We start from the raw sequence: 25,780 nt of genomic DNA, 5'->3' as shown, positions 1-25,780 counted from the left end.
CCCTGCCAGGATGACAACACCCACAGCAACACATAGAGGAAGACAGAGAGTCAGTATAGGCAGAAAGTGGAGCATTCATAAGGGACTTCAGTAATTGAGCATATTGGGCAAAATGGGCTATAATGCAAAGATCACATTTTTAGGTGCCATTTCACAGAGCAGCTGCTTAGGAAGCCCAGAAGACCACGTGCAACTCCTAATTTGAAATGACCACAGAGGGGGTTATGGGACGGACTGACAAAAGTGAGCAGTAACAAATAGGAACAACAGATGGTATTCACCCTGCCTGTTCTAAAAGAGCTCCAGGACTCAATAGCTGACTACACATACAGGTACAAAGTGTGTGTGCAGCCTCTTTTATAAAATCAACTTCCTACCTGCGGAATGGGGAGGTAACATGTGGTGACGCTAATCCAAACAGATTCCAGGTGAGATCCAGGTACCCATAGGTCTGTAAGCCTGGTGTCAAATTATCAGAAATTGCAGAAAGAGAGTAAAATCACTGGAAATACAATTTGTGGAAAGAGTTACCTGGCTTTTGTAGGTTTGCCTCACAGACCTACTGGAATTCTTTGAAAAGGTCAACAAGCCTGTGGATAAGGGTGATCTGGCTAATATAGTCTGCTTGGATCTCTGAAAGGCATTTGACAAGGTCCCCAACAAAAGGTTTCTTAGGAAACTAGGCAGCCGTGGCATAAGAAGGGAAGTTCCTGGATAAACAAATGGTTAGAAGAGAAAAACAGAGGGTCGAGGGCATGGTCTTTCTTACAACAGAGGAATGGCACCAATAGGACTTCCACGTGGAGCTCTGCTGGGACCCATACTGCATAACCTATTTCTAAATGAAGATGAGAAGAGGCTAAGCAATGAGGTGACAAGATTATTTAGGAGAGAAAACTGGGGGAGGAGGGGGAAGCAACTGTGAATAACTGCAGAAGGACCTTATTAAAATAAGTGGCGCTGGGTAATAAAATAGTAGAACAAATTAAATGTAGATAAATGTAGAGTGATGAATGTGGAAGAAAATTCCAGTTTCATATTTTAAAATGATGCTCTTTGAACAGTCCAATCTCAGATTTATATTTGCTCAGAAAAGCAAATTGAATTCCTGAAATCCCTACAAAAGGAGAAAGAATCAAGACAAAGAATATACTGCAGAAATATCTGCATATCATTCTCTGTCAGCCCCTCCTTGCTCATTACATTTGATCTGACTTACCTTATTCAAACAAATTTGACAGAGGTAGCAATCTGAAATATTTTAAGTTTCAAAACCTCAAACCTATTACTAGAGACTAGAGAAAACACAACAAAGGGTTGCAAGACAGAGACTTATTAATACCAGCATCTCAGAATGACTTGTTGCAAGGAATACACCTTCTGCTTTAAATGTAATAGTTTTAACTCTTTTACAGTAACAGACTAAGAAACTAGAGCATGGCAAGTAGGAGCTATGCAATTCTTTCTGATGTAAGAACTCATATTCACCCAACCTGATAAATATGTATCTGTCTCCAAAACCCAAGGCATATTTAATGTCTGTTTCATGACTTCTTTTTTTTTTTTTTCCTGTAATAAATATCTATACTAGCAATAAAATCTAGCCTTATTAAAAAGAAAAATAACTACTAGGATAATGTGCAACAAATATACAAAAATTAAATACTTGCATTTTTAACACTTTTTTTTTTTTTTTTTTTTTCCCCAAAGATACATTCCATCAATTATGTGGAATTTACCCTGCAATTTACTGTGAGCTGAAGTGACTGACAAGAGCAACCAAGATACCTCAGGCAAACCAGGTCACTCAGGCATTTTCTTGCTGTTTCACAATTAAAGGTTGACCACAAAAACCTTTACTTTCTGCAGAATGACATGCTTGGTTGGCTAAATATGCAGGCAATTAACATAGAGATAACATGCATTTAAATGGAGGTCCCATTGACCCCCATCTTCTGGCTGTAACCTTTGCTCTGAAAGCAGACAGCTTAGCAAAAATATTCAATTAATAAAAAAACTGAAGGGCAACAAGTCTATTTTAAATCATTTAAAAATATATAGTGTTTACTGCTCCATATTTAATAAGTTAATAAACAACAACAACACAACTAATACCACACACAACAAGGGCATGAGGCTGAAAGCTCTTTACAGAGATCATTTAAGAAAAAAATAAATTGTTATTTCTCCTTTATTCAAAGTAAAACAGAATATTCTACAAGCAGCTTTCTTATGTATTTGAGCCTTGCCTTTCCTGCCTCTTCCCATGTTCTACCACAACTGTGACTGTACCACTTGCTGCAGTAACTCAAATACCCAACCCCAAATACTTCCTTCCTGATTCCACCCATCCCTCCAACACCCAAATTCCCTGTTGGGCAAGAACAGCAAAAGCTCTGGCTCTATCATAGATGAGGAAGGAGCAATTTACTGTAGTTAAATTAAGTGGATAAAAAACAAAACTCTCTCTGCAGTCCTTTCCAACGGAGCACTGAATCTCTGCTCTATATAGCTGCCCATTTTCGGAAAACTTTTGTTAACTCTGTTGTATTTGAAATTCCCAGTCCTTCATGTTTGCTTGAAACTGGCCAATTATTTGTAAAAATTCTATGCAAATGAAAAATGCAATGCTTGGGTGCTTGGATATTTATAAATCAAATAAGGATACATTTTTTAAGAAAGAAGACAAAAATTGAACTCTCTGTAATTTTTTTAATCACACCTAAATTTTGGGGTCCAGGGAAACCATATATCACACCACTGCCCTCTAATGGAAGAAAACATCAGCCCACCATTGGTCCTGAGGAAGATCCGGTGAGACAAAAACTATTTAATCAAGCAGGAGAGTTGCTTCTACTGACCCTAGTGTGGCCTCCTGCTTTTCTCATATATAAATTTATTTTTCTCAAAACATTCTAGGCTGAAAAAAATCACTAAATGTTATCCCAATCCAGATGTATGACAATTCTGAGAAGATCAGAGAGACTGGGTTTTGGTGGTGGTGGTCCTTGGTTGGTTGTTTTTTTGCGAATTCAGTATTTTTAAAAATGTTATTTAACTTGACTCGAAGTTGTAAGATTGCTCACAGTACCTGAAATTAATTGTGGACACTGGTCTTTTTCAAAGCCCTGGGCTGCAAAGTCCATAGGACAAGGCTGTCTTTTAATTAATTTTTGTACAATACGATTGTTCTTTGTGCTGTAGATTAGCACCTAGAGCTTTACTGCTGTATGGCTACCATAACTTAAATAGATGGAGTAATATTAATAATGCCCACCAGTTCCTTCTCCAGAACTGGTGTGGGTGGGTTTTTTGTTCAGTGTTGAGGGAGCTACATCTTTATTGCCACAGGTTATGATTTTTCTCCTGTGCTGCACATACATTTCTACTCTAGCTATCACATGCCATCTCTAGACGGGCGGCCCTTAAATGCCCAGAACGACAGATTTAATAAAAATGATGGCATGGTCTATTAGTGTTTTATTTTCACAGTATATTATCTACCATTTACTTAATTCACTTGGGTAAAATAGTTCCACTGTTCTAAACAAAAGCCAGGGATGTGCACTAATAGGGGAAAATGCGAGCAATGACTTTTCTGATTGCTGGCATAATGAAAAAGTGAAGTCACGCTATAATTAACAGATCTGATTCAGAATGGTTCCTGTTGAGTAACCGTATTCAATAAGTGTCTGTCGATGGGATTTATTATCAAATTGTCACTACATCAACTAATCATTTGTTTTGCATATGCATATGCTCTGAGAGCGTGTGATGGAATTGGCTCCAGCAGAGTTAAGGAGCAGGGCAATGTCTCCTCTGTGACTATCTGGAGGGGTTCCACCATTCAGCTCTGTTTTGCTGAAGGTCTTTAGACTTCTGAGCAACCAATTTCTCATCTGTTACTTCTCAGAGACATGACCTGCCTTCAAGCAACCAGTGGCCAAACAGATCTACTGAGATACAAGATGCTGCACCATGGCATCAGAAAAAATGAAGTTCAAGTTTAAGCAAAGCAATTCTGCAAGACAGTTGAAAAACCCAATGCATTACAAGTAAGGCTTCAACAAGCTTTACAAGCTGCTGTTCCAAATCAACAAAATTTCTCTTCTGTTCAGTTCTGTGATATGAAATAGATATTTCCAAATCTGCTGAGATCATTAAGAGCCTACTAGCATTACCCAGTCCCAAAATGCACTTCAAACACATGCCAAGCTGTTGGCAAAGTTTTATACAGACCAATGACTCAAAACATTAATCACTGTGTATAAATGGAAATTTTACTTTTTTTATTCCTCTAGAAGGAAAAAAAAATTTAAACCAATTATTTACCAGTGATACGGGCCGGCAAATTTTGGAAGCAGTAAATTAAGAATAATCACAGATTAGATATGTCACAGAATACTTGAGCATCTTGGGTCTCCTTACAGAAAATATTTGCTAGGCCATGAGTTCATTTATGAAAAGATAATGACCCAGGAAATATTTTCCTTAATTGCAAAGAAGCCGTTTAAGAAAGTGTCTGGGGAACTAATTAGAAAGGAGTTTCCTCTGTAGAGGACCTGGCTTTAAACTCAATAAGCAATTTTAAAAGGACTTGCTTGAGATAGAACACTGCTCAGATGCAGTCAAGACTGTTTTCTGAGGTGCAGTAAGATTTTGCAGACATGGAGGTGGGTATGTCTGGGGTGCTCACCACGGCAGGGCATCGGCCAGTGCTGGCACACTCCAGTTACAGTGACTTGCTCGGCACGACTCATCAAACCCTGCTGTTTCACTACAGCAGACATGGAAGGCATTCAAAAACATGCAAATAGGAGAACAGTTACCTCCAAGCTAAAGTGAGATTTTGCAAAACACTCACACGTTTGCCAAGATGCATATAACACCCGCTGGCCAACGCAACAGGTGCCAGGAAAATACTTCACTTTATAGCATCACATGCTCCCACTGAGTGCCATTGCTTCTTTATGTTACCTAAACATCCACAAAACTTCACCTGTAAGTTAAAAGAGGCAGCTCCATATATATTTCTGAACGTATGCACACACTTTTATTTTAAAAAATGGTTCATCTACAACCTCACAACATTTTTAATTGGTTATGTTTGTAGAGTAGCATTATAGCTCATGAGCCTGCAGATCAAACACCCTTCCATCTGACATGGTAAGGTGTGAACTTAGAACACTGAAGCATTATCTGAACAACCTTATGGTTTCTTACTGCCAATTCTTCTCATTTTGTTTTGATCATCCCCATTGGTGTTTTTCCTAAAGATTTGGCTCCTAGTTTCATGTGATTACATAATGATACCAATTTTTATCTTAAAAAGAAAAAAAATCTCAAGCTCACAGTTTCACTCACAGGAGTGAAATGAAAGTTTAAAAAAAAAAAAAATCCAAATGTTTACCAGTCGTAAGCAACCAGCTTCATTATGTTTAAATGTACCTCAAGACTTCTAAAAATATTTCGGATGGCAATTTTTTTTTTCTTTAACTGTTTTGAAATGTTTCAAAACAAACAAAAACTCAATTAGATGTTTAAGGAAGAACATTATTTAAAAGCACTCACAGTAATAAACAAATGACAAATGGAAGGAGAGCTCTGCCTTACTTCCATAGGGCACTGATGCCATACTACTGCATGCTACTTCAGCAGCAGGACTGATCTGGGGACTTAGTGACACCACCAATGGTCTGTCCTTCTGACGCAGGAAATTTGGGTTTAACAGTTGGTTTGCTAACCAGAAGTGGCACTATTCAGCGTAGTTCATACTTGCTGTTCAAGAGACCTAAAACTGCTACAGCTCAGTAATGAGATGAATTAGCAGAGCCATACATAAAACTTGCTGGGTGACGACCCATACTCAGCATCTACACTGCCTTCACAAATGCCTCAGTGTCAGAAAACCCACAAAATTAAGATATTGCATATTTCTACACTTTTAATAACTTCTGTACTCTTATGCCACTTATTATGTAAAACTTTGGAATGGATCAAAAAAAGAGAAAGAAAAAAACACAAACAAACGATATTGCACAAAAAAACACCACATCTGCTGTCTATCCTGGTATTGAAAATAGGATTGATTTATTTTTACACAAGTCTAGAGTTTCAAAATTAAATAAGTCTGTTTTACAAATTATTTACTTTCTACAAGATCCATTTCCCCTTGAAGCATGCTGTGCATGCCCTCCTAGTGTGAACAGTTTACAGTCTGTGATCAGGCACAGACCTACTTGGCTGGATTTTTTTCTCTCTCAAAATGGCAATTTTGAGAATCATAAATAACACAGCACAGTTATTGCAATTTTAGCTTATTCCCAATAAATAAATTTTATTAACTAAATAGCTTTCTGTGCAGCTTAGCTCTTTCTTCACTAGCTTATGATTTTACATTGACTTGCTTCATGTTCCTAGTCACAACCAAATTCTGCCATCTCAAGTACAAAAGGAATAACATAAATTAATAAATAGGAAGTGAAAATGCATAAATTAACGTGGTAACATACATGTATAAGCTTTAATCTTCATAGAATATGTGCAAAAAAATGCCTCCTAAAATTTAAAGTTACAAAGGTATATTGCTTAACATATACTTCAAGGTATCTCTGTTCTATGCTACACAGTTCTGTTTATCAGACCACCAGACTAGAAACCTCTTCCTCATTAAGCTCCAATTGATTTGGATACTTAGGGATGCAGGTAAACTTAAGAAGATGAATAGCTCCACTGACTTAAAATACAAGGTTGGACAAGGCTTTTTGGGACTTACAAAGCAGCACTTTATGATGCCATTCCAATTATCTCCAATACTTAAGAGTAAGTTTGCAGTCATCCCATTTTTGTTACACAAACCCTCAATTTATGAAATAGGTCATAGTAGATTTTTAACTCGAGGTCTAAAAATAGCAGAGAAACTGGAGAAATAAAATTATGCAATACATGGTAGGTCAACACAGATGACCTCATGGCATGTTTTCACCATAAAATCACCTAATGAATGTGTATCTACTTCCTTAGTTTATGTATTTAAAAAAAAAAAAAGTGACTAGTTCATTGCTAAAAATTCTTGATGAGAAAAAATGTCATAATGAAATATTAAAATTATAAGTAGAGCCTCTATAGTTCTCATTGTGTTAGGCACATTTCCCTCCTAAGACAAACACTGCTATTCAACAAATCAAGTCACGCTTGGTTTGAAAAAAATGTACATAAAATGAAGAATATGCAGTTGAAGTGTTTGTCTCCTACACATTACTGTGATTCATAGTTTTTATTTATTAAAAAAAAAAAAAAAAATCCCACAGGTGGGATTTCTGACTTTCAGTCATTCTTGCAGGCTCATCTTCTAAGGTCCTAGCAAAACGCTCAAGATAATACGAGCTCCTGATTAAACCAGGAAGTAAATCTGTATGCATGCAATTAAAGTGTCTGCAAGGGCAGATGCAGATGACAGTAATTCATACTCTAAGAAATGGGCTTGTGTATTTGGCAGATTAACTGTTCTGTATTCCATTGCTATGAGGTATGGAAACTGTACTGTGAAACAACCATTACTCATTCCCTCTGCTCTGTGCACGTAGGTCTATCAAAGGCAAGCCAGTCTGGAGAGGGCGGGGGGTGAGCGCTGGAAAGAGAAGAGTCTACGTGTTTAAGATTAACGCTTCCCTTGAATGGCTTCTTTTATTTAATTTCCCCTACTTTTTAAATTAGCAAATGCAGTAGACCCAGAAGGGAAACGCGCAAAGGAGAGAGGGAGAGGGGAAGAAGCAAAAGCAGCCAAAACTCTCCAACTTGTTCATTAGGGTTTTTGTGTTTGAACATCTGAATGAATCATGTGTCTGTTTTTCATTATTCTCCATATGTGATTGTTGCCTGCTTTGTTCAGTGATTTCTGGCCATTTTGTCATGACTGTGCTTATTTTGTTTTATATATTGTTCTATTACACAGAGATTGTTTTTTCTACTATGCCTCACTTAGCATTTATGCCACCAACAAAGAGTAATCTTAAAATGAGAGGTTACGTCAAAAGGTTTCCCTAGTGAACTCCCTTGAAGCATATATGATTTCTTTAGACCCGACTCCTTAATTCATACCAGGCAAAAATCCTCAGATGACACTATTCCTTAGCATGCCAGGAATGTCGCAGGTATCATTTTAAAAATAGGAATGAGGAATACTGGAGAATGACTTAAAGTCCATTTTTTTCAGAGTGTTTTCTTCATTTGTTGAAGGGGAAACCTAACGCTTTTTGCTAGCCAGCAACCTATTTTAACAGATCTGCACATTGGTACATACGGTACTTCAAATCATTGCGTAATTATATTCACTAGTTTACATTTTCAGATCTCCTCTATACCTTGGACAAAACACAAATGAGATTGAAATAGATTTTGAAATCTCTAATCACGTGATTGCTTCTATCTTCTACTTAAATGTAATCCACCCTACTGCACTGTGTAAACATTGCAGAATGATGTGTTCATTTAACAGGATAGCTCATACTTTAAGAGAGATGAGTGATAGCCAAAAGACTGGAAAGGAGCCAACAAAATGCCTGTTGATTCTTTGTTTGCTTTAAAGGTCTGGATGCAGGCACAAGTGAATTAGAGACACTCAAGATAGTTTCAACTTCTGGAAAAATACTAGAACAAATAGTACATAAATCTATTCACAGAGCCTCACAGGCATCAGGCGATGAGTACCCCATGTAATGATAAGCAAGGGTAAATAATATCATATTGTACCTCCATCTAAACATAGGCAATTAGTCTCATGGATAAGGAAGTACCATATATTTTAATTAAACCTTGATTGTCTCTCATAACAGGAACAGACAGGAGAAATACGACCTGTCTAGAAGTCCTGTGACATAGGTGCCAAACTGATTGGCACATCCAATTTTAAAAGTTCTCAACGGCTCACTGTTAAACTACCTGGTATACCAAGACGGTTTCCTCTATAGTCTCTCTCAGGTCTGTTATTACTCAGTCTTTTCCAAATTATCTTGTCCAGTGGATTAGAGAAATCATTTATTAACTGTGAAGAGGATACTAAAGAGGTAAGTGCTGCAAGCACTCTGGAGACTTAAGATTTGAGAATAATCTTAGCAAATTAAGGAGTAGCCGGGAAAAAAATACGATAAAATTCAATACAGACAAATGAAAAGTACTAGCCTTAGGAGGGAATAATCAACAGCACAAAGCAGAGCACACAATAAGGAATGCCTGGCTGGCAGCAGCACCGGAGAAGAGAATAACAGAACCACGGGGCTGCTGAGAATCTCTTCGCATAAATCAACACTGTTGTTCTCACACAACACCCTCAAAAATCTATCTATACTTTAAATATAAGTAGCTATTTACATGTGTAAATAAACAGGAGAGCCACGCAATCACAGAGAAGACAAATTAAATAACTTCTCCACACTATTTAAAATGGTCGGATTCAGGCTGTCTGACATTCCGTGCCCGGCTCTAAGGACTTCAGATTAGAGTGAACTAATTAGAGAGACCGATGCAGTGCAATATAATCAGAAACTGGAAACAGATTGCCTCTAAGGAAGGAGAGAAAGGACCAATGTTCAGCCTAAAGAAAAGCTGGGACAGAGGCATAGCAGTCTTCAAATATATGTGTTTACTGTAAAGAGGAAAGGATGACCCGCTCTGCATATTCACCAGGGATAAGAAAAGACACAACAGGCTTTAACTGCACAAAGGGAGATGTGGTTTAGACACTAGGAAACACTTTGTTATAGCGAGGACAGCAAGCACTATTGCAGATTGCCTGAGGAGCTGGTGGAATCTCCACTGCTGGAAGCCTTTGAGCACAGGTGAGACAAACATCCATCAGCGGTGGCTTACGTAGTGCTGATCCTGGCCTGAGGCAGAGGAACAGACCAGACGACCTCTTCAGGGCCCTTCCAGTTCTGATGCCTGTCAGACTTTTTTTTTTTTTTTTTCCCCAGCAATCTTGCTAGAGGAAGGAAATCGTATCCAAGAAGCAAAACATCTATTCTTTTTATGCCACAAAGCGTACTGTTAATAAATCCAATTATGTTTATGATCTTTTAATGGCACCACTTATGTCATAAAGATCCATCTTTGAAAATACAAATAAATATATCTCTCTGCCCTACAGTGTAAAAACACAGCATGAAACCAAACTTTTACAAAATTCCAACTCACTGGTACATAGCCCCTACTACAATAACATCAAAACAGACTACAACATAAAAAACACCAAACCAAGACATCTGTCTTTCTCAAAATGTTACCATTCATGCTATTTACAATGTTTTCACTTCACATTTTTGTATTTTGCAAGTACATCCATGTCTTTTCTTATTTCCACTGGCAACAGGAATGGAAAGAAGTCCAGATCACGGGACAACATGTGTTTGGGAGTGGTTACCAGTCAACAAGCCTGCTTCCACCAGATTCACTGATTCATTCCACCAGCTTTTAGCCACCTAGCTGAATCATCTATAGTGAGAGCAGAGTGGTCTCAGACAACCAAGATGAGCAGAGACAAACACATTTCTCTTTTCCACAGACTTCATTTATTTATTCAACACATTTACAGCCCAATTCAAATTCAACTACATGTGGTTTGTGTTGGACAAATTTAAGATGGACAAATTTAAGATAAAAGCTTATATGGAGTTCACCCATGAGAGAACACCTCAGTCTTGCTCTACGGTGGGAAGGGGGAAATACAACATTTCTGTTGCCAAAGAAATGTCTTAGCTGGAGTGTGGAACAATGAAGAGTGACCTAGCCTTCCTCCAACCTACCTGATCATGGACTTCTTTTTTTTTTTCCTTTTTTTTTTTTTTTAACCCATGACACCAGCAAATCAGGCCCCTGCAGCTCCCTTAATCCTAAACCCCAATTTTTTCCTACACCAGGGTCTCATGCCAAACCACCGCTATCCCAAAGCCTATCATATCTAACCATACTCCTGCTCATCGTAGCACTCTTCTTCCTTGTCAAACCTGCTTAGGGCCGTTTTGATCCACTCAGCCCTTCTGTAGCTCTGTCACTTTGCAAATCCTCCTCTCTCTACAGATCACAGCACCCTGCCTCCAAAACTCAAGCCCCCCAGTGGCAGATATATCCATCTCCTCCTGGCTCTGAAACTGCTGCTCTCACCTCTGTGGGCCCCCACCCCAGGCCAACTGCACTTGGCCAAACCCATCCTTCCACGTGGGTATACCTCAGTAAAACAAGCTAAATGAAAAACAAAAGATCTGGTTCCCAGTGTGTTTTTCAAAGAAATACGGTCAGAGCGATTATTATATATAAAAAAAATAAGTCCAACTAAAGCAAATGCATGGTAGTGCCACTTCTGATGATGGCTCATGAACTATTAGGCTGATAGAGCTTTCTAAGACTTGCACTGCAATCTTACAACCTACTTTTTTTTTTTTTTTTGAGTAGCTAATGAATGCTGCTGCTGGCATGCAAGAGATAAAGACACACACTTCTCCAAACATCAATAACATCTTTGGTATAGCTGAAAGGATTTTGCACTTTCTCAACATTTTCCCACATATCTTTCTCTTCTGCTTCTCTTCAAACCCTATCTTGCCACCAGTGAGATATTTCTGTATGCAGTGCTTTTAGTAACTCATACAGAAATGCTGTCCAGAATGCACTTCTTATGAGAAGAAGCCACTTCAGTAGATCCTATTACTCCGAAAGGATTCTGAATATCACTAGTATAAAGTGGCAAACATTTTAAAGCAGAGGTTCCCACCACATGCTTGATTACTCTTCAGAGTGTTAAATGAATAACTAATATAATTCTATACATTAGCCAACATTTATCTATGCACAGTTAGCCATACATAGACACACGTAAAAATATGAAATCTGCAATATTTCACTAAAAAAGTTATGAATGTAAAATTGGAAGAGGAATCACTTTCACCATATCTCATATCATACCTTTGTATTGCAACAACTGGATCTATTTGTTTCATAAAGAATATTTTCTTCTTCTGACAGTGTAGGCCAAGACTTCACAGAAAAAAAAATAAACCAGGTTTTGCTTGGGAAAATTTTTGTTTTTATATAGGAAATCAATTTGCATCACTGATGATATCATTCAAATCAGACGGTACTATGTGGTTAGAAGGTAATTTACTTTTCTGCCGAAGCAATTTGATACTTGTTCTGATTTGTGATTTTCATTTTGTTTGTTAATGAAAAAAATTAATGAGCAATGTTACTGGAAACACGACTCAAAGCTTTGGCATTATTAAATATGTTTGCAATATACCGTACATTATGTTGATTGCACAGTTGGAGCCAAGGCCTTGGCAGTCAAGCCACCAGTCAATCATTCAGACAGACAATGAACTCACAGGGCAGACTTTTACACATACCTTTGCACTGATTTGTGTTTTTGTCAAGAATTGCCTTTGTGGATACAATTTTCCCATACCTAAAGAGAAAACAAAGAACAGAAATACATGTTATTGCGTTTTAATAACATACATAATTATTTTTGCACATATCCAAGAAAGAGATCTAGTGCTCTTGAAGAATGTTTCCCTGATACTTCTGGAGAGGTTCCTTCTTCCACTGCAGTTCAACAAACACCTTTAGAGTTCATCTGAAAAGCACCGCTCCTTTGCCATAGCCTGTCTACCTCTGGTCACTGCCCTGTACTGTGTAAATGCCAAATACAGGGGAAATTTTAGGTCATCAGCACTACTAAAGACGCTTCTTTGGTTAAGTTAATTAGGCTTGCTTAAAAATATTTTTTCATTCTTACCTGTCAAACAAGATTAATTTTAATAGAGATGGACCAGATCCAGGATTAACAACGAGGAGGAGGTACGGTCATTTATTTACGTGCATGCACACACACACAGACACAACTGTGCTCGGCTCTGCATTCACACATTCACACACACACCCTAGACAGATAGATTTAGATATAGATTTAGCTTTTGTTTTAGATAGACCAAAGCTTTTGAGGTTTTTATGCATCTCCTAGCTCTTTTCCAAGACGAGTGCTAATTCTTATTTTAGTATGTGACACCTCCCATAAGACAGCACTGCACTGCACTACAACTTGATAGACTTGGCATGATTAAGAGGGAGTTTGGGCAGCTACAATTTGTTGCATTAAGCAATTAGACCATAAAACAGCTATTTGTCTTTACCTTGCAGAAGTTTAAACTACAAATGCCAATTTAATGGTCAGTGTCAGTAAGAGTTGGTGAAAGATTACAGAAGAGGGCCATTTATGGATGAATATAACACCTTAAGAGAATGGGGAAATTAGTTTTATTCCTCAAGTCACTGGTATGTCTTGGTCTCTCTTGGGTGGGAGGAATGGGAGAAAAGCCTCCTTCCCCTTACCTGCCCAGTTGGCTCCCTAGACAGAGAGGATCTTGTGCTCTGCAAGCAGACCCAATGCAACACACCCCCCACCATGATGTGGACATGGGCAGGTAGCTGTGGGGTCTGTTTTGCCACAGCTGGCTCTAATCCAAGAGGAGTGGATACCTAAAGCAGGTTTAATGTTCACCATGAGATCACATGCTTTTCTAAGCTCAGGTGTTTTCAGAATTGGGGCCTTCATATTCACTTATGTTCCACTTAGTTTTATAATTCTTCATGGTAATACCTGGAGTTGACTTTGGCCTCAAAGACGTTAGAGCACATATCTCAAGCAGGCACGGCCAAATTCTCTGCCAGTGTGATTTACAGTTGCTCAGTGGGCAGCTTACCCAGCAGGAAGTTTGGCCTGTGCAGTGCATCTTCATTTATTTGATTTATTTAGATTTAAAATCAAATACATGAAAAACATGCAAAAAAAACGCCTATCTCGTACAGCAAAGGGCCTCTGACAGATATATGGAGAAAGAATCCAACAAAAATCAGCGGCTAACCCACAACAACCTCAAATAAAACACAACCCCTACCTAAACTTCCGCCAACAAAAACTAACACCCAGCCTCCATTTCAGTTCAGCTACTCCTAATGAATTGATATGTTGTTTCATCCAAGTCATGTGAGAGCTCAAAGTTAACATTTCTTGCCAGCAAAGACAGACATTTGTGGTTCCACTGCTTTTATTACAGATTTCCCAGAGTTATTTGCCGCGTACTGTGATCCTGCACACACTTCGTTACACTGGAGATTTCAGTCTGAGAAGCAATTCTGTTCGGGCCAGAAGCTTCCTCCAGCACGTACAGCTAGATGCACACCGACGTGTTTGCAAAACCAGGCATCTGAGCAGCGAGAGGTGCCACAATAACAAACACCGTTATAGGCAATTAGCCACATGCAGCCGATTTCATCGGCTGCTATAAACCTCCAGCTCTGCCACAGTAAAGTCATTGGAATTAATTTGGACACTGTTTTCCTAAATATTTCAAGTGAAGGATTTTACAGTAATCAGAACATCAGTTCGGATGAAGAATGTTAGCTTGTGTTTTGCATTAAGTCAGGAACATATTTTGTTCCTACAAACGTAGTCGTGTTTCTTGCACATCTATAGATGGGTATCAAGTTATGTTGCCCCTCCAAAGTTGATGTCTCTTCGTTTGCATGAACCTTAACTGTGCTTTCATTCACACAGAAGCAAAAAAACAAGTATTCTTCCATGAGAATGCCCACAGAAATAACAATAAACCACATCACAAACGACAGCTCCTTTTCTTGTATTTAAATGGAAACTACTATAAAATCCAACAGCCTGCACAAACGATATCATTAATGTAAAAAATACTAGGTATGGTTTGCATGTCATGGGAGAACATGAGCACTACCTAATTTCCTCCTGAATTATGGTGCATGAAGATACTCTTTCAAAGATCTTGAATCAAAAAAAAAAAAAAAATCGGGTCGGTAAAAGATAATTGTGGAATCGAGTTCATCTCAATGCCTTATTATCAACCTTTAACCATTATGACTGTATCATTAAGGATAACCTACTGCATCACGGTATCCAAGGTAAGAGAAGTTATGAATCTGTGAGACTGCTACCTCAAAAATGTGTCTACTGCACCTCTGAACCAAAATTTTTATTCAGAAGATTCCCAGACAGATGTGTTGTTTTTCATTACATTCTTCCCCATTATTTAAATGTGCAGTAACCTCAAATAAAATTATTTTCATCCTGTTTTGAAAAATCCTTTTAATTCCCTGTATTGAATGATGTTTTTAATGTTTTCTGCATGTAATAATTTTCATTTAAAACTTTGTGGTCAGGGACTTGAAGGACCTTCCATGTCAGAGGCAAATATATACACTAGGACTTCAGCTCATTAAAGAAGGACCCATGCAGTGAGACTATGACTAGGTGTTTTCATTGTTCCTCATAATATACATGTATATAAGGACTGACAAGACAATTACATGATGGACAGTTTAAAAACTGCAGAATTCATGGCTACAGAAAGTGCTGGTGCCCCACAAAATGCATCTCTACAGAAAGCTGTTAGATGGGTTCTAGGCTGTTAGATCTGTCACCAAATTACACAAAGGCACGTTTATGGTCCTGGAAGCCACCTAACCCTAAAAGTTGGGAGAGGGTGTCAGGGTAGTATCTTGACATCCAGTCCCCATTTTAACATCAGGCACCTTAGAACTGCTGAAATAAATTCCTGGTCTGATCTAGCCTAACTTCTTATATTCCACGAGAACTGTAACTTGGAGGGTTCTTATATAGGTTCTTAATAGCTTCTTAGGAACATGAAGATTTCTACCACTTCCTGTATATACCAGTTCAGGGCAAAACCATTCAAGTTGCTGATATCCACTGTTCAAATTACAAATGTCACTTAAAAACACTTCACCCACAAATGACACGCACCTTGTTTAACTGTGGGTGGCAATAAGGGGAAAAAACACTCTGCTGTGGTGCAGAGAGAAACAAGTCTCCCTGTGCAGCTCTCCAGAGCCCCATCCCGTGGCAGCCCACATTTCCCAAGTACTCAGCAGGTTCTGGGAAGATGCAAGCAATGCAGAATAAACCCTGAACATGCATCAGAGCTGCAGTACAAATAGATCACTTGAAGAGCCTTGCAGGCAGGCGGTCGATCAGCACTTAGGCTGCAGACAAAGCTCAACCGTTCGTTCCTGGGAAGTTATTTGATAACTGCTGTTAAAATGGAGAGAGTTCCTGGAGGAAGCACTTGAGCTGTAAGTGATACCACTTGCAAGATGCGGGAACCTTTCCCATTGCCTGCGCTGATTCTGAACTGATGGCAGAAGTATTTCTACACTGTCCTTCAAGCCAGCTTTTAGGCTGGCCATGGATGGTCCTCTAACACGAAATGGCTGTCAGACCAGACAAGCCATGTCCCAACTCGGTACCGCAGCTATGCTGCCCATCATGTCCATCCAACCAGGGTGGCAGGCACACAGGCACCTACCTATCACCGCTTTTCCCCCATTCTGGTTATTACTCCTGTGTTTTAAATAAACGTGAAACTTGTGATTTCAACACCAGTAACCTCTTAACCTTGCTTGGTTAAGCCAAAGGAGCTGCCATGTAATTTCCAAGTTGGGAGCTTACTAATTATATCCGTGCCATTAGGGTTCACCCAAAGCCCTACGTGTTACTCAAAGCACAATTCACCCAGCTGAAAACAGCCCGAATTTCTATGCATTTAGGTAATATATGCTTTTATCTCCGGAACTTTTGTACCGGGATGAATTTGACCAGCAGTAATTGGATTTAGATAAGCAACTCTGAGACTCTTTCATTCTTGTGAATGAATATATAAATAGCGTAACCGGGTTTATTTTGTTTAAAAGCAGACTCTATTAGGAAAATCATGGATTTCTGTAAAAAAAGAAAAAGTCCACATGAAAGCCTAAAATACAGAAGGAATTGCTACTGTGTTTCTCTGAGAGATGTTATTCGTATAACACACTCCCACATGCACCGAAGACATACAAATGCATACAGAAGGGAAATTCACTCAGAAAAAGTTCTGATTTGCATGATCATTTGGGGGGCATATCTACTGCATGACATTTTCAATGCTTCTATTTTTTTTCTCCTAAATACAACACGTAGAATTCTATCCATTAACAAAGACTCGGCAGGTTTGTTGTTTTTCTGTACATTACTTTTATACTTTTTGTAAAGGAAAAGTTAAAAACAACCTCTCTTTTTATTCACAGAAATATGAAACGACTAAATTCATACCATTCAGAGCACCCTCTATTTCACTGACCAGCATATGGCTTGGGGAATAAACAGGGGACAGTGGTTGCAGAGAGCCTACAGTGTAGTGGATTAATAAAGACTGTACTTCTGTCCACAAAAATACAAGTCTAACTCTCGCCTTCACTTCTTTCAGTCTGGCTGTCAAGTTTATAAAAATCATTCCTTTGATGACTCTAATACAAGTCACTAAAGCAATTTAGAGTAACAACTTATCTAAAAGTTTCAAAAAGACCAGAAAAAACGGGGTGTCTCAGATTGTTTGGTTGTAGGTCTAAAATAGCAGCGGACTTTCAAAAGGACTCCCAAGTCCTTTGTACCAAATTCTAGAAGGCTCAGAGTTGGCCAGCAATTTTTGAAACCTAGTCCACATATTTTTGTTCTTAACAGAGTAAGATGCCATCCAGTTTTAGGCAGAAAATAATGAATGCTATAGCATCTATGAGGAGTGAATTTCCTGGAGGATGAAAGCTGATTAACCACTGAAAGAATGCATGTAAATTCAGGAATATTTTCTGGTACAGATATTTACTACTAAGAAAGAATATAGTGATTTGATTCATAAATGGATTTATTGTTCACTATCACATTATGCTGACCAAAAATGTATTTTTCAGAAGAAAAAAAGAAACAAAAAAACCTATGTGCACATGCCTATGAACACTATTATTACTGCAGACAAATAAAAGCCAAGACCATACCATTCTCTTGCATAACAGCTCTGTGTTAGGAGGAAAGAACCTAACAGGCTGTTTCAGAGTACGGATTGAGTCATTTACCCTGCATTTACAGATCATATTCAGAAATCCTGCTTTTAAGGAGAAGATTGAAGCACTATTTAGCTCCAATCACGGGGCTCTTGTACCACGCTGGAGCAGCTATGATCCTTTGGTGCTAGAACACAGAAAACTTGCTTGTAATAGCGAAGGTTGCTTCTTGTAAACTTTTGACAACTTAGAGTGTGAAATACTGCAAATAAACCTCTTTAAATGTGTGTGGAAATACCAAAACTAAAACTATCCCTCTACTGATAAAATGCTGGCTTTTCTTTCCAGTGTCCCTAAAATTAAAGCCCAGGAAGACATCTTGCTTTATCCTTACTAAACTGATACAGATGTCTTGCATTCAAGTTAGAAAAAATATTTACAAGGCAATACAGATATTTACTAAGAAACAGAGAGTTATATTTCCTAATCAAACTAATCTGCCTTCATATTCTTAAGCATCATTAAGAATATTAAGCATATTCTTCAGCATATTCACCTCTAAAATAATGTCTCATACAAAAGTGTGCAGAGTCTAGATACTTACTGTAATTGTTTTCAATACTTGAGAAATTAAGCTAGCTTAAACAGAAGCCAAAGTAAAGGGAATTTAAACATTTACAACATTTCTGGAAATATAAAGAACTTGGACTTTCAGACCTGTAAGAAGTATATCACTTAGGTAGTTCAAAGGTAATGTTTCCTGTAGCCTTTTTCCCTTCCTTGCCAAAGTATAAAAAGATTTTTGTCTGCATGTAAATGGAAATTAAGTGGCTTGATCCAACACTTGCAGAAATCAAAGGCAGTTTTTTCATTGCCTTCAGTAGGTACAAGCTCAAATCCTATTCACAGTGCTTATAATAAGGCTACAGATTTGTCACACTCTTGATACCCAGTACAGAATAAAATGCCACTTACTGAAGTGGCACTCCCCATAAAAGCCTGACATTTTACAGCATTTTGTTGTGTTTCATTTTGTTTGTTTTTTTCACAGTTTATTTCATGCAAGACACTTGGCTCTTACATGCAGTTTTAATTCTAAATAGTGTTTATTCTGAATTAGGGCTATCTATTATATTCATATTACATCTGTATGTTTGAATGTTGAAGCTACTTAAGACTATTTAAAAATGATTACATTATTGCATATTGTATTTAAATTAAAGTTCTGACATTTATATTTTTGCTTTGATAAAAAGCTATGTTTTTCCCTCACAGTTCTGCCATGACAAATAACCAGTGTTAATAATTAATTAGCAAAATATTTTACAGTTGCTAAATTAAGTATGGAAAACAAAATTCATGCACAAATTAATAACTGTGATTTCATGCAGAACACTTCAGCCCTTCTTCTGGGCTGTCATTAAATCTTCAACTACTAATTATTCCATATTTGCAAGAATTCAGATGTCTTAAAAAAAATAAAATGCAACTGTTGTTTGCAGACACTCAGCAGTGCTACTAAATTTTCTGTATAATGATAGGATGCATTATTTGGAAGACAGCTTAGGGATCTGAAACCCGTCACAGACAAGATAAACCTGTAGCCTGTCACAAATGATAATGCCAAGCAAACTCTAATTTTCAAAGAACTGGAAGGAAAAGAAAAACGAAAAGCTATCTTTTCTACTCTTAAGACATCACTCATTGGCATTTGAAAAAAATATATATATATAAAAATATATCTTCAAACTAGAAGATTCTCCTTTATCCAATGATTTAATTATGAATTATGTCAGATATTGTAAAAATACAACTCTCTAACATGTAATTCTTGTGTAGACTTTATTTACTTTGTATGTTCTTGCATGCTGGGATGTCTTGTATCCGATTTCTCATTCACAGTGTTGCTTACTTATGGAGGATTCATTGTGAAATTACAGTTGGTATGAACCAGCATGCCAGCATACCATGATATTAATCTCTAAAGTATTCAATCATTTAACAATAGCCCCATTATTCAAGGGAACTCTGAGCATTCAGTTTGTGCAGATTTTCTGACATTTCACTAAAACAATTTGCTCTTAAAAGAATTATATGACTGCAACATATTGTAAATACATATATAGATATCTCAATCAGATGTTACCTCTCTAACAATAGCCAAGAAAAGAAAAGGAATTAAAAAGAAAAGCAAGAACTCCAGCTACCACCAGGGACCATGAACTCAAACTGATAATTTAAAGCATTTTGTAGAGTTCACACAAAGGCCATTTGAATCAAATGTGTGAGTGAGACTTCTTGAGTTCACAGAGCTCCCATTTCATTATTTACAAATTATAAAATATCAGGTACTTGGGATGTCTTTGGAAACAACTTTGTTCTGAAAAACATCATTCCTTAGGATTTTTATGTTGAAAAATGTGTATTTTAGGAACTAATCACAAATTGCTTCTTTTTCTTAAATATTATTTATTTAAATCATTTCATTTTCAGAGCTGGAATGTCACAGATATGTTTATTTTCCAGAAGCCAAACTTTGACACAAGTGATGCAAAGGAACACATTTTTCTCTGCCTGAAGTTTTCAGGGAGAGGCAATAAGACCATGATTTTGGAATTTTAAAATCACATGGACAGAAGCATACACTGTTCACCCAGGACTGGGCCAGAATACCTCTGGCTTTGAATTTCTTTGAATTTTATTTAACTTTACCAAGCGTAAGGAGCCCAGCTTAACTTAAAGAGAAAATATGTCACAGTTAAATCATGTTTGTAGGCTGAAATTAATTTTTTTGTGTGTTGTTGTTGCTCTTGTTTTGGAAGGGTGTGGAAAGTCCTCACTACAGCCCTGATACAGAAAACAACCTTACACATAACAGTAAGTGTACATTGCCAGTTAGTGCTTTGCTCTCCTCAGTGCAAGGACTAAAAAAAACTACGGTAATTAATTATAAGAGCACAAATGTCGTCTTGCTGGTAACTCACCATAATTGCCAGGCCAGAGTCCCAAAGCAAGTATTTTCCAAAAACCTTCTCTTGAGTCATCGCGCTTTGTCAAAAATAAAATTTACACTAGATGAAACTGCCCAGCACAACATAAAGATATATAATTTATGATTCATGTTATTTTTCGTATTTTCAAAATGCTTTAAAAAAGCTGCAAGTAAACACAGCATTAAATGAAGTCACCTGTTAAAAAAGTGCATTTAAGGTTTTAAAATGTATTTAGATTAGAGCCCTTGTCTATTATATAAATACTTCTTCATCCTTTATTGTTCAAAGAAAGATGGACATAATTCAATGTATTAGCCTCACTATAGCAGCCTGGTAAATATCTTTGAAGGGAAGGCTTATTAAAAACTGCACTTTGGATATCTCTTGGTTTCTAGTCATGCGGTGCCATCTTCCAGTGGGCTACCCCAATTTGCACCAACAGAGGAGCTGCCTCATTATTGTCTGTCTTTGAATGTTGAAATTACACTTCAAGATAGCATCAAGGGGCAGGGAATAGGGAATAATTAGCACATCTGTAGCTCTCTACTCATCAGTTGTTGGAGAACCAACGAGCCTAAGATGAATAAAATCTTACAGTCAACTCACTCACATAGGCTTTATGCCAACTTCTCTTCTTGGATGTCTTTGCCACGAGTCTCCTACAGGAGAAAAGACAATGGTGGCAATTGCTGTGCTCTACTGTGGTTCAGTTCATACCTACAAACAACCAATATAACCCAGAAAGAGGTTAGATAAGCCATGGGATTCACTCAATAAAGACGCTCATTATATAGCCAGTATCTTCAGTCTTCAGAAGAGCACTTGGTAGTTCCTGCCTGGATGGAGATCTCTAAAAAAACATGTGCTCCGTAACCCATTTTTCTGAAATATACATGGGCAAATCTGGAGGAAGGAGGAAAAATTTAAATATTTCATGAATCTGCTGGGAAATTTTACCCCAGGAACAGAAAGACTCACTGAAAAATACAGTGAGTACATTCTGAAATTTGACCAGTAGCACTGGATTTGGAAGCAAATTAGCTTCAGTCGAGTTTGGGAGCCTTTAGATGCCTTCAGTTAAACTAATTAAAAAAGATGTGATCCTCAATCCATATAAAGATACATATCAAGAACCAAGGCCTCATCTGATTATTGAGCATACTTTGGGAGAATGAGAACTATGATTCACTGAGATAAACCCACAATTCTTCCTGTAACTGGCTAAGGAGTACAGTTATGACAATTCCTGTTGCTCACTAATACACCAAGAAGTTAAGAAATTAACTTTTCGTATTAAAAAATAATAAGAAATAAATTTGAAATATTCTTTTATTTTGTTTATATATTGTGAGCCTTTGTGATAGACTCAGATGCATTTTCAAGCCTCTCTTTACAGCCACAACGGAAAGAAACCTATATTTTTTTTAAATAGAAAGCTGAGATTCCCATCTTATCACACGCCTCAGGATCTAAGGGTTTAAGAAACAAATATTGTGAACCTTGCAATAAACTTCTGAGGGCTGGCAACACCAAGGGCAACATCTTCATCAAATATTAGTGAACATCCTCAGCTAGGGAAAAAACACTGCTTGGCAGTTGCATGTTTTGGATCCCAGAAAACAACCTTGCAAAAGAAAAAATAAAATAAAATAAAATGATAACAATGAACAAATCCACCCTGCATTCTATTCCCAGCTTTATAAAAAGAGCTGCTGGATTTAAAGATTTATGAAAACCCCGATGCTGACACCACTCACTTTACTACTGCTATCACACAGATAAATGGCAAGTATATCCCATACGGATAAATAATATTTCAGCAGCCAAAATATAATCTGCCAAATGTGCTGGGTTTAAAAACAAATACCACAAAATTTACAATGATCACCTGTATTGGCAAGTAGATTGCTTTTAGTATAGGCCATCAGAGCAATGAAAACACAAAAACAATGTAAGAGGGACGTCCAGTCAATCTCAAAGGATTGTATTAAATGGGCTTACGTCAGGCTGGTGGCCAGTCACTAGTGGGGTTCCCCAGGGCTCCATTTTAGGGCTACCCGGTCGAAGGAAGGGATCGTCCTGCTCTGCTTTGTGCTGGTGCAGCTTCACCCCAACTGCTGTGTGCAGCTTTGGGCATCACAGTATAAAAAGGTCATGAAACTGTTAGAGAGTGTCCAGAGGAGGGCTACAAAGATGGTGAAGGGCCTAGAGGAGAAGGCGTGCAAGGAGTGGCTGAAGTCCCTTGGTTTGCTCAGCCCAGAGAAGAGGAGACTGAGGGGAGGCTTCATGCCATGGGAATTTTCCCACCCTCTCCCTTTCTGCTGTTTGCAGAGGAAGTTCTCAGAAGACCAACATCTTGAACAAGAAGCCAAAGCAAAATAAAAGGTCTACTCCAGCTATTCATTTACCAGATGCCTCTGCCCTTCGCTTTCTTTGGGCTTGCTCCAGAGACCACTGAGATCAAGAGAAAGACCTATGGGTTTCCCCTCTTCTGCAATTTCTGAGAGCCATTAAACATTACTCTACATGTAATATTCCATTTTTTAAGACAATTTCTAAAGTTCAGACTTAGGTTTCTTTTTGACTCCCACATTCTCAGGACAACTGCTCCTTTGTTCAAGCTTCCATGTTTATGGGAATGTTATCTTATCTCTGGCTTAGCCTTTAATATTGAGCACAGTCAGAAAAGAATCACCGTCTTGTCTGAGATTTACAGATTTTTGTCTGCTTACATTTTTAAGATACATACACATAAACATACAAAGAAGTCTAAGTAAATTTACTCTTACTAGAACTGTTCTTCAAATGATATTTAACACCAGTTACAGTTTAGTCCTTGTATCTCCCCTGTGATATAGATATCTTTTTTCCAAAATCTAATATAAAACAAGAGCATCCATAGGAAAACAAGCTTTTGTGAGCTTGGTTTAAAGTAAGCAAGGTGTAACTAGCAAAAAATCAACAGAAGAGAGTAAAGCGAACCATTAGGGTATGGCAGAGGACTTCCAAAGCCAGTGGGCCACAGACACTCAGTACCACAGCCAGGATCTGTGATTTCAGGAACACAAACCTGAAAAAGTGAAGAAAATCAAAAGAAAATGACCCCAGTCTGAATTCTCAAGCACACATGGATGTGGTGAGTAACACAAGGACCTGTCTGCACCACAGACACAGCAGTCCTGCAGGCGTGCATGGAGCAACCTCAGTGAGTTTTAACCTAGGCTCAGGTTTTGCTGCTCAACTCTGAAACCCAGAAGTGTCTGCGATATAAATGCTCCTTCAGGAAGTGAATTGGACAATAGCATTAATATCTTCATAAATTCTGCATATTTGTGCTCCATTTAAATGTAGAGTGCTTTAGAAACTAATCACCATTTGTCTAAACCCCAGGCAGCCTTCTCCACAACCTCTCCTATGTCTCCTGTCCCAGAGCTTCTCCAGATGGCCATTCTCTCTCCCACCTTCAAGATCAGCATGTTTCAGACTTGATCAACTTTGACAGTGGGGAAAAAAAAAATCCACCTTGTACAGAAAGTCTTTCGTCACTTTTGAAGCCTTTGTATGTGTTAATCCCTGCTCTGTCAGTTTTGTCTCCCTTTCCTCCCCTCCCCTTCAGTGGAAATTTTCTACTCTTTACAAGCCTGGCTCTCTGCAGAAAATTGATTTCCCCTAGGATACAGCCATCCTACTGTTCTGTGTACGGTCATTAATGACCATCCTGTTCACCACAGAGACAGACACGGTGGCGCTCCTCCCCAGCTCCTTAGCACAGAAAGTGCACAGTGGGAAAATCAGAACAACCCCTGAGCTTAGCCATATTAAGAGCACATCAGCTCCAGAAAATGCCATGCATAACCTCCAAATGAGCTACTAGGAGTGTAAAATAACTTGTCAGCTTCCATCACTCTTTACTTTCACTGCTTTTTTTTTTGCCTTTTTTTTTTTTTTAATTTCCCCCAAATAACCATCATGTAGTTTTCTCTCCCCCAGAACCACAGAGCAATGAACTGCAAACCAAGGTACATCAACCCTGCAGTGAGCAGTGCATCTGCAGCTCACATTGGTTTTACTTGGGTTTTCTTTGCAAGGAAAGAAAGCATTTCAGCAGAGTCTTCAAAACCTGCCTGAAAATGTGAGAAAAGATCTGGGTGCTGCACCTTTTGCTGGTTCAGCTGCTTTACAAGCAGTGAACCTCCTGGCTTTGCCATCTCTGGGAGATCTGCAATCCCACTTTTGACTGCAGTAAGTCCCATCTTTGGAGTGACAGACAATGCTCCTTTTGGCTCCTGATTGACTGTTATGCCAGTGGGTGAAATGCAGAAGTTTACGCCTTGAGGCTAAATTGCCAGTTGACTCCCTGCCTCCTCCTTGACCCATGGGGTCCTTGTAAGAACTTCCCCTTGTCCCTGCTGGTACAGAAAGGAGGACCAGAAGCAGCGAGGAGTACATCAGGCACCTGATCCTCATCCATTTCCAACCAAAGATTTTTTTAGGTGATGAAACTAGTCTTTCTTAACAAATTTTGCTACAATTTTTGGCAGAACTAGAGAAGAGGAAAAAGATGAACAAGACCCAAAGATGGTGATAGGTTTTTTGTTTGTCTGTTGTTGAGAATTCGGCTTCATTCCAGTGACTTGACTTCAAACAAATACGAGCAGTGTCTTAAAATCAAAAGGTAAATTAAAAACCAACAACAAATCTTTTCAGTGACTGAACAACCACCACCCTTGCGGAGGTGAAAACAACAGCTAAAAGCAATCCCTAAACACGAGTGTGGAAATCAAGAGGGGGTCTTAGCTACCAAACTTCAACTTGGTCTGGAAAAAGTTAACACATCTAAAGCCTGATGCAGCACTTCAGCAATACTGGGGGGGAGG

General features: G+C 38.2%; 1 protein-coding gene across 14 annotated transcripts in view; it reads right to left on the bottom strand.

The window, feature by feature from the left end:
• Positions 1-25,780, bottom strand: part of RBMS3 (RNA binding motif single stranded interacting protein 3) — a 697,130-nt gene that overhangs the window by 308,663 nt on the left and 362,687 nt on the right. For all 14 annotated transcript variants that reach the window (XM_068674436.1, XM_068674437.1, XM_068674435.1 and 11 more), the window contains one exon: positions 12,396-12,454. In XM_068674436.1, the coding sequence (XP_068530537.1) occupies positions 12,396-12,454 (59 nt within the window). The remainder of the gene's footprint in view (positions 1-12,395; positions 12,455-25,780) is intronic.

Source organism: Anas acuta, chromosome 2, assembly GCF_963932015.1.
Source record: "Anas acuta chromosome 2, bAnaAcu1.1, whole genome shotgun sequence".
Classification (NCBI taxonomy): domain Eukaryota; kingdom Metazoa; phylum Chordata; class Aves; order Anseriformes; family Anatidae; genus Anas; species Anas acuta.
Note: the sequence above shows the minus strand (reverse complement) of the source record. Positions and strands in the feature narration are given on the sequence as shown.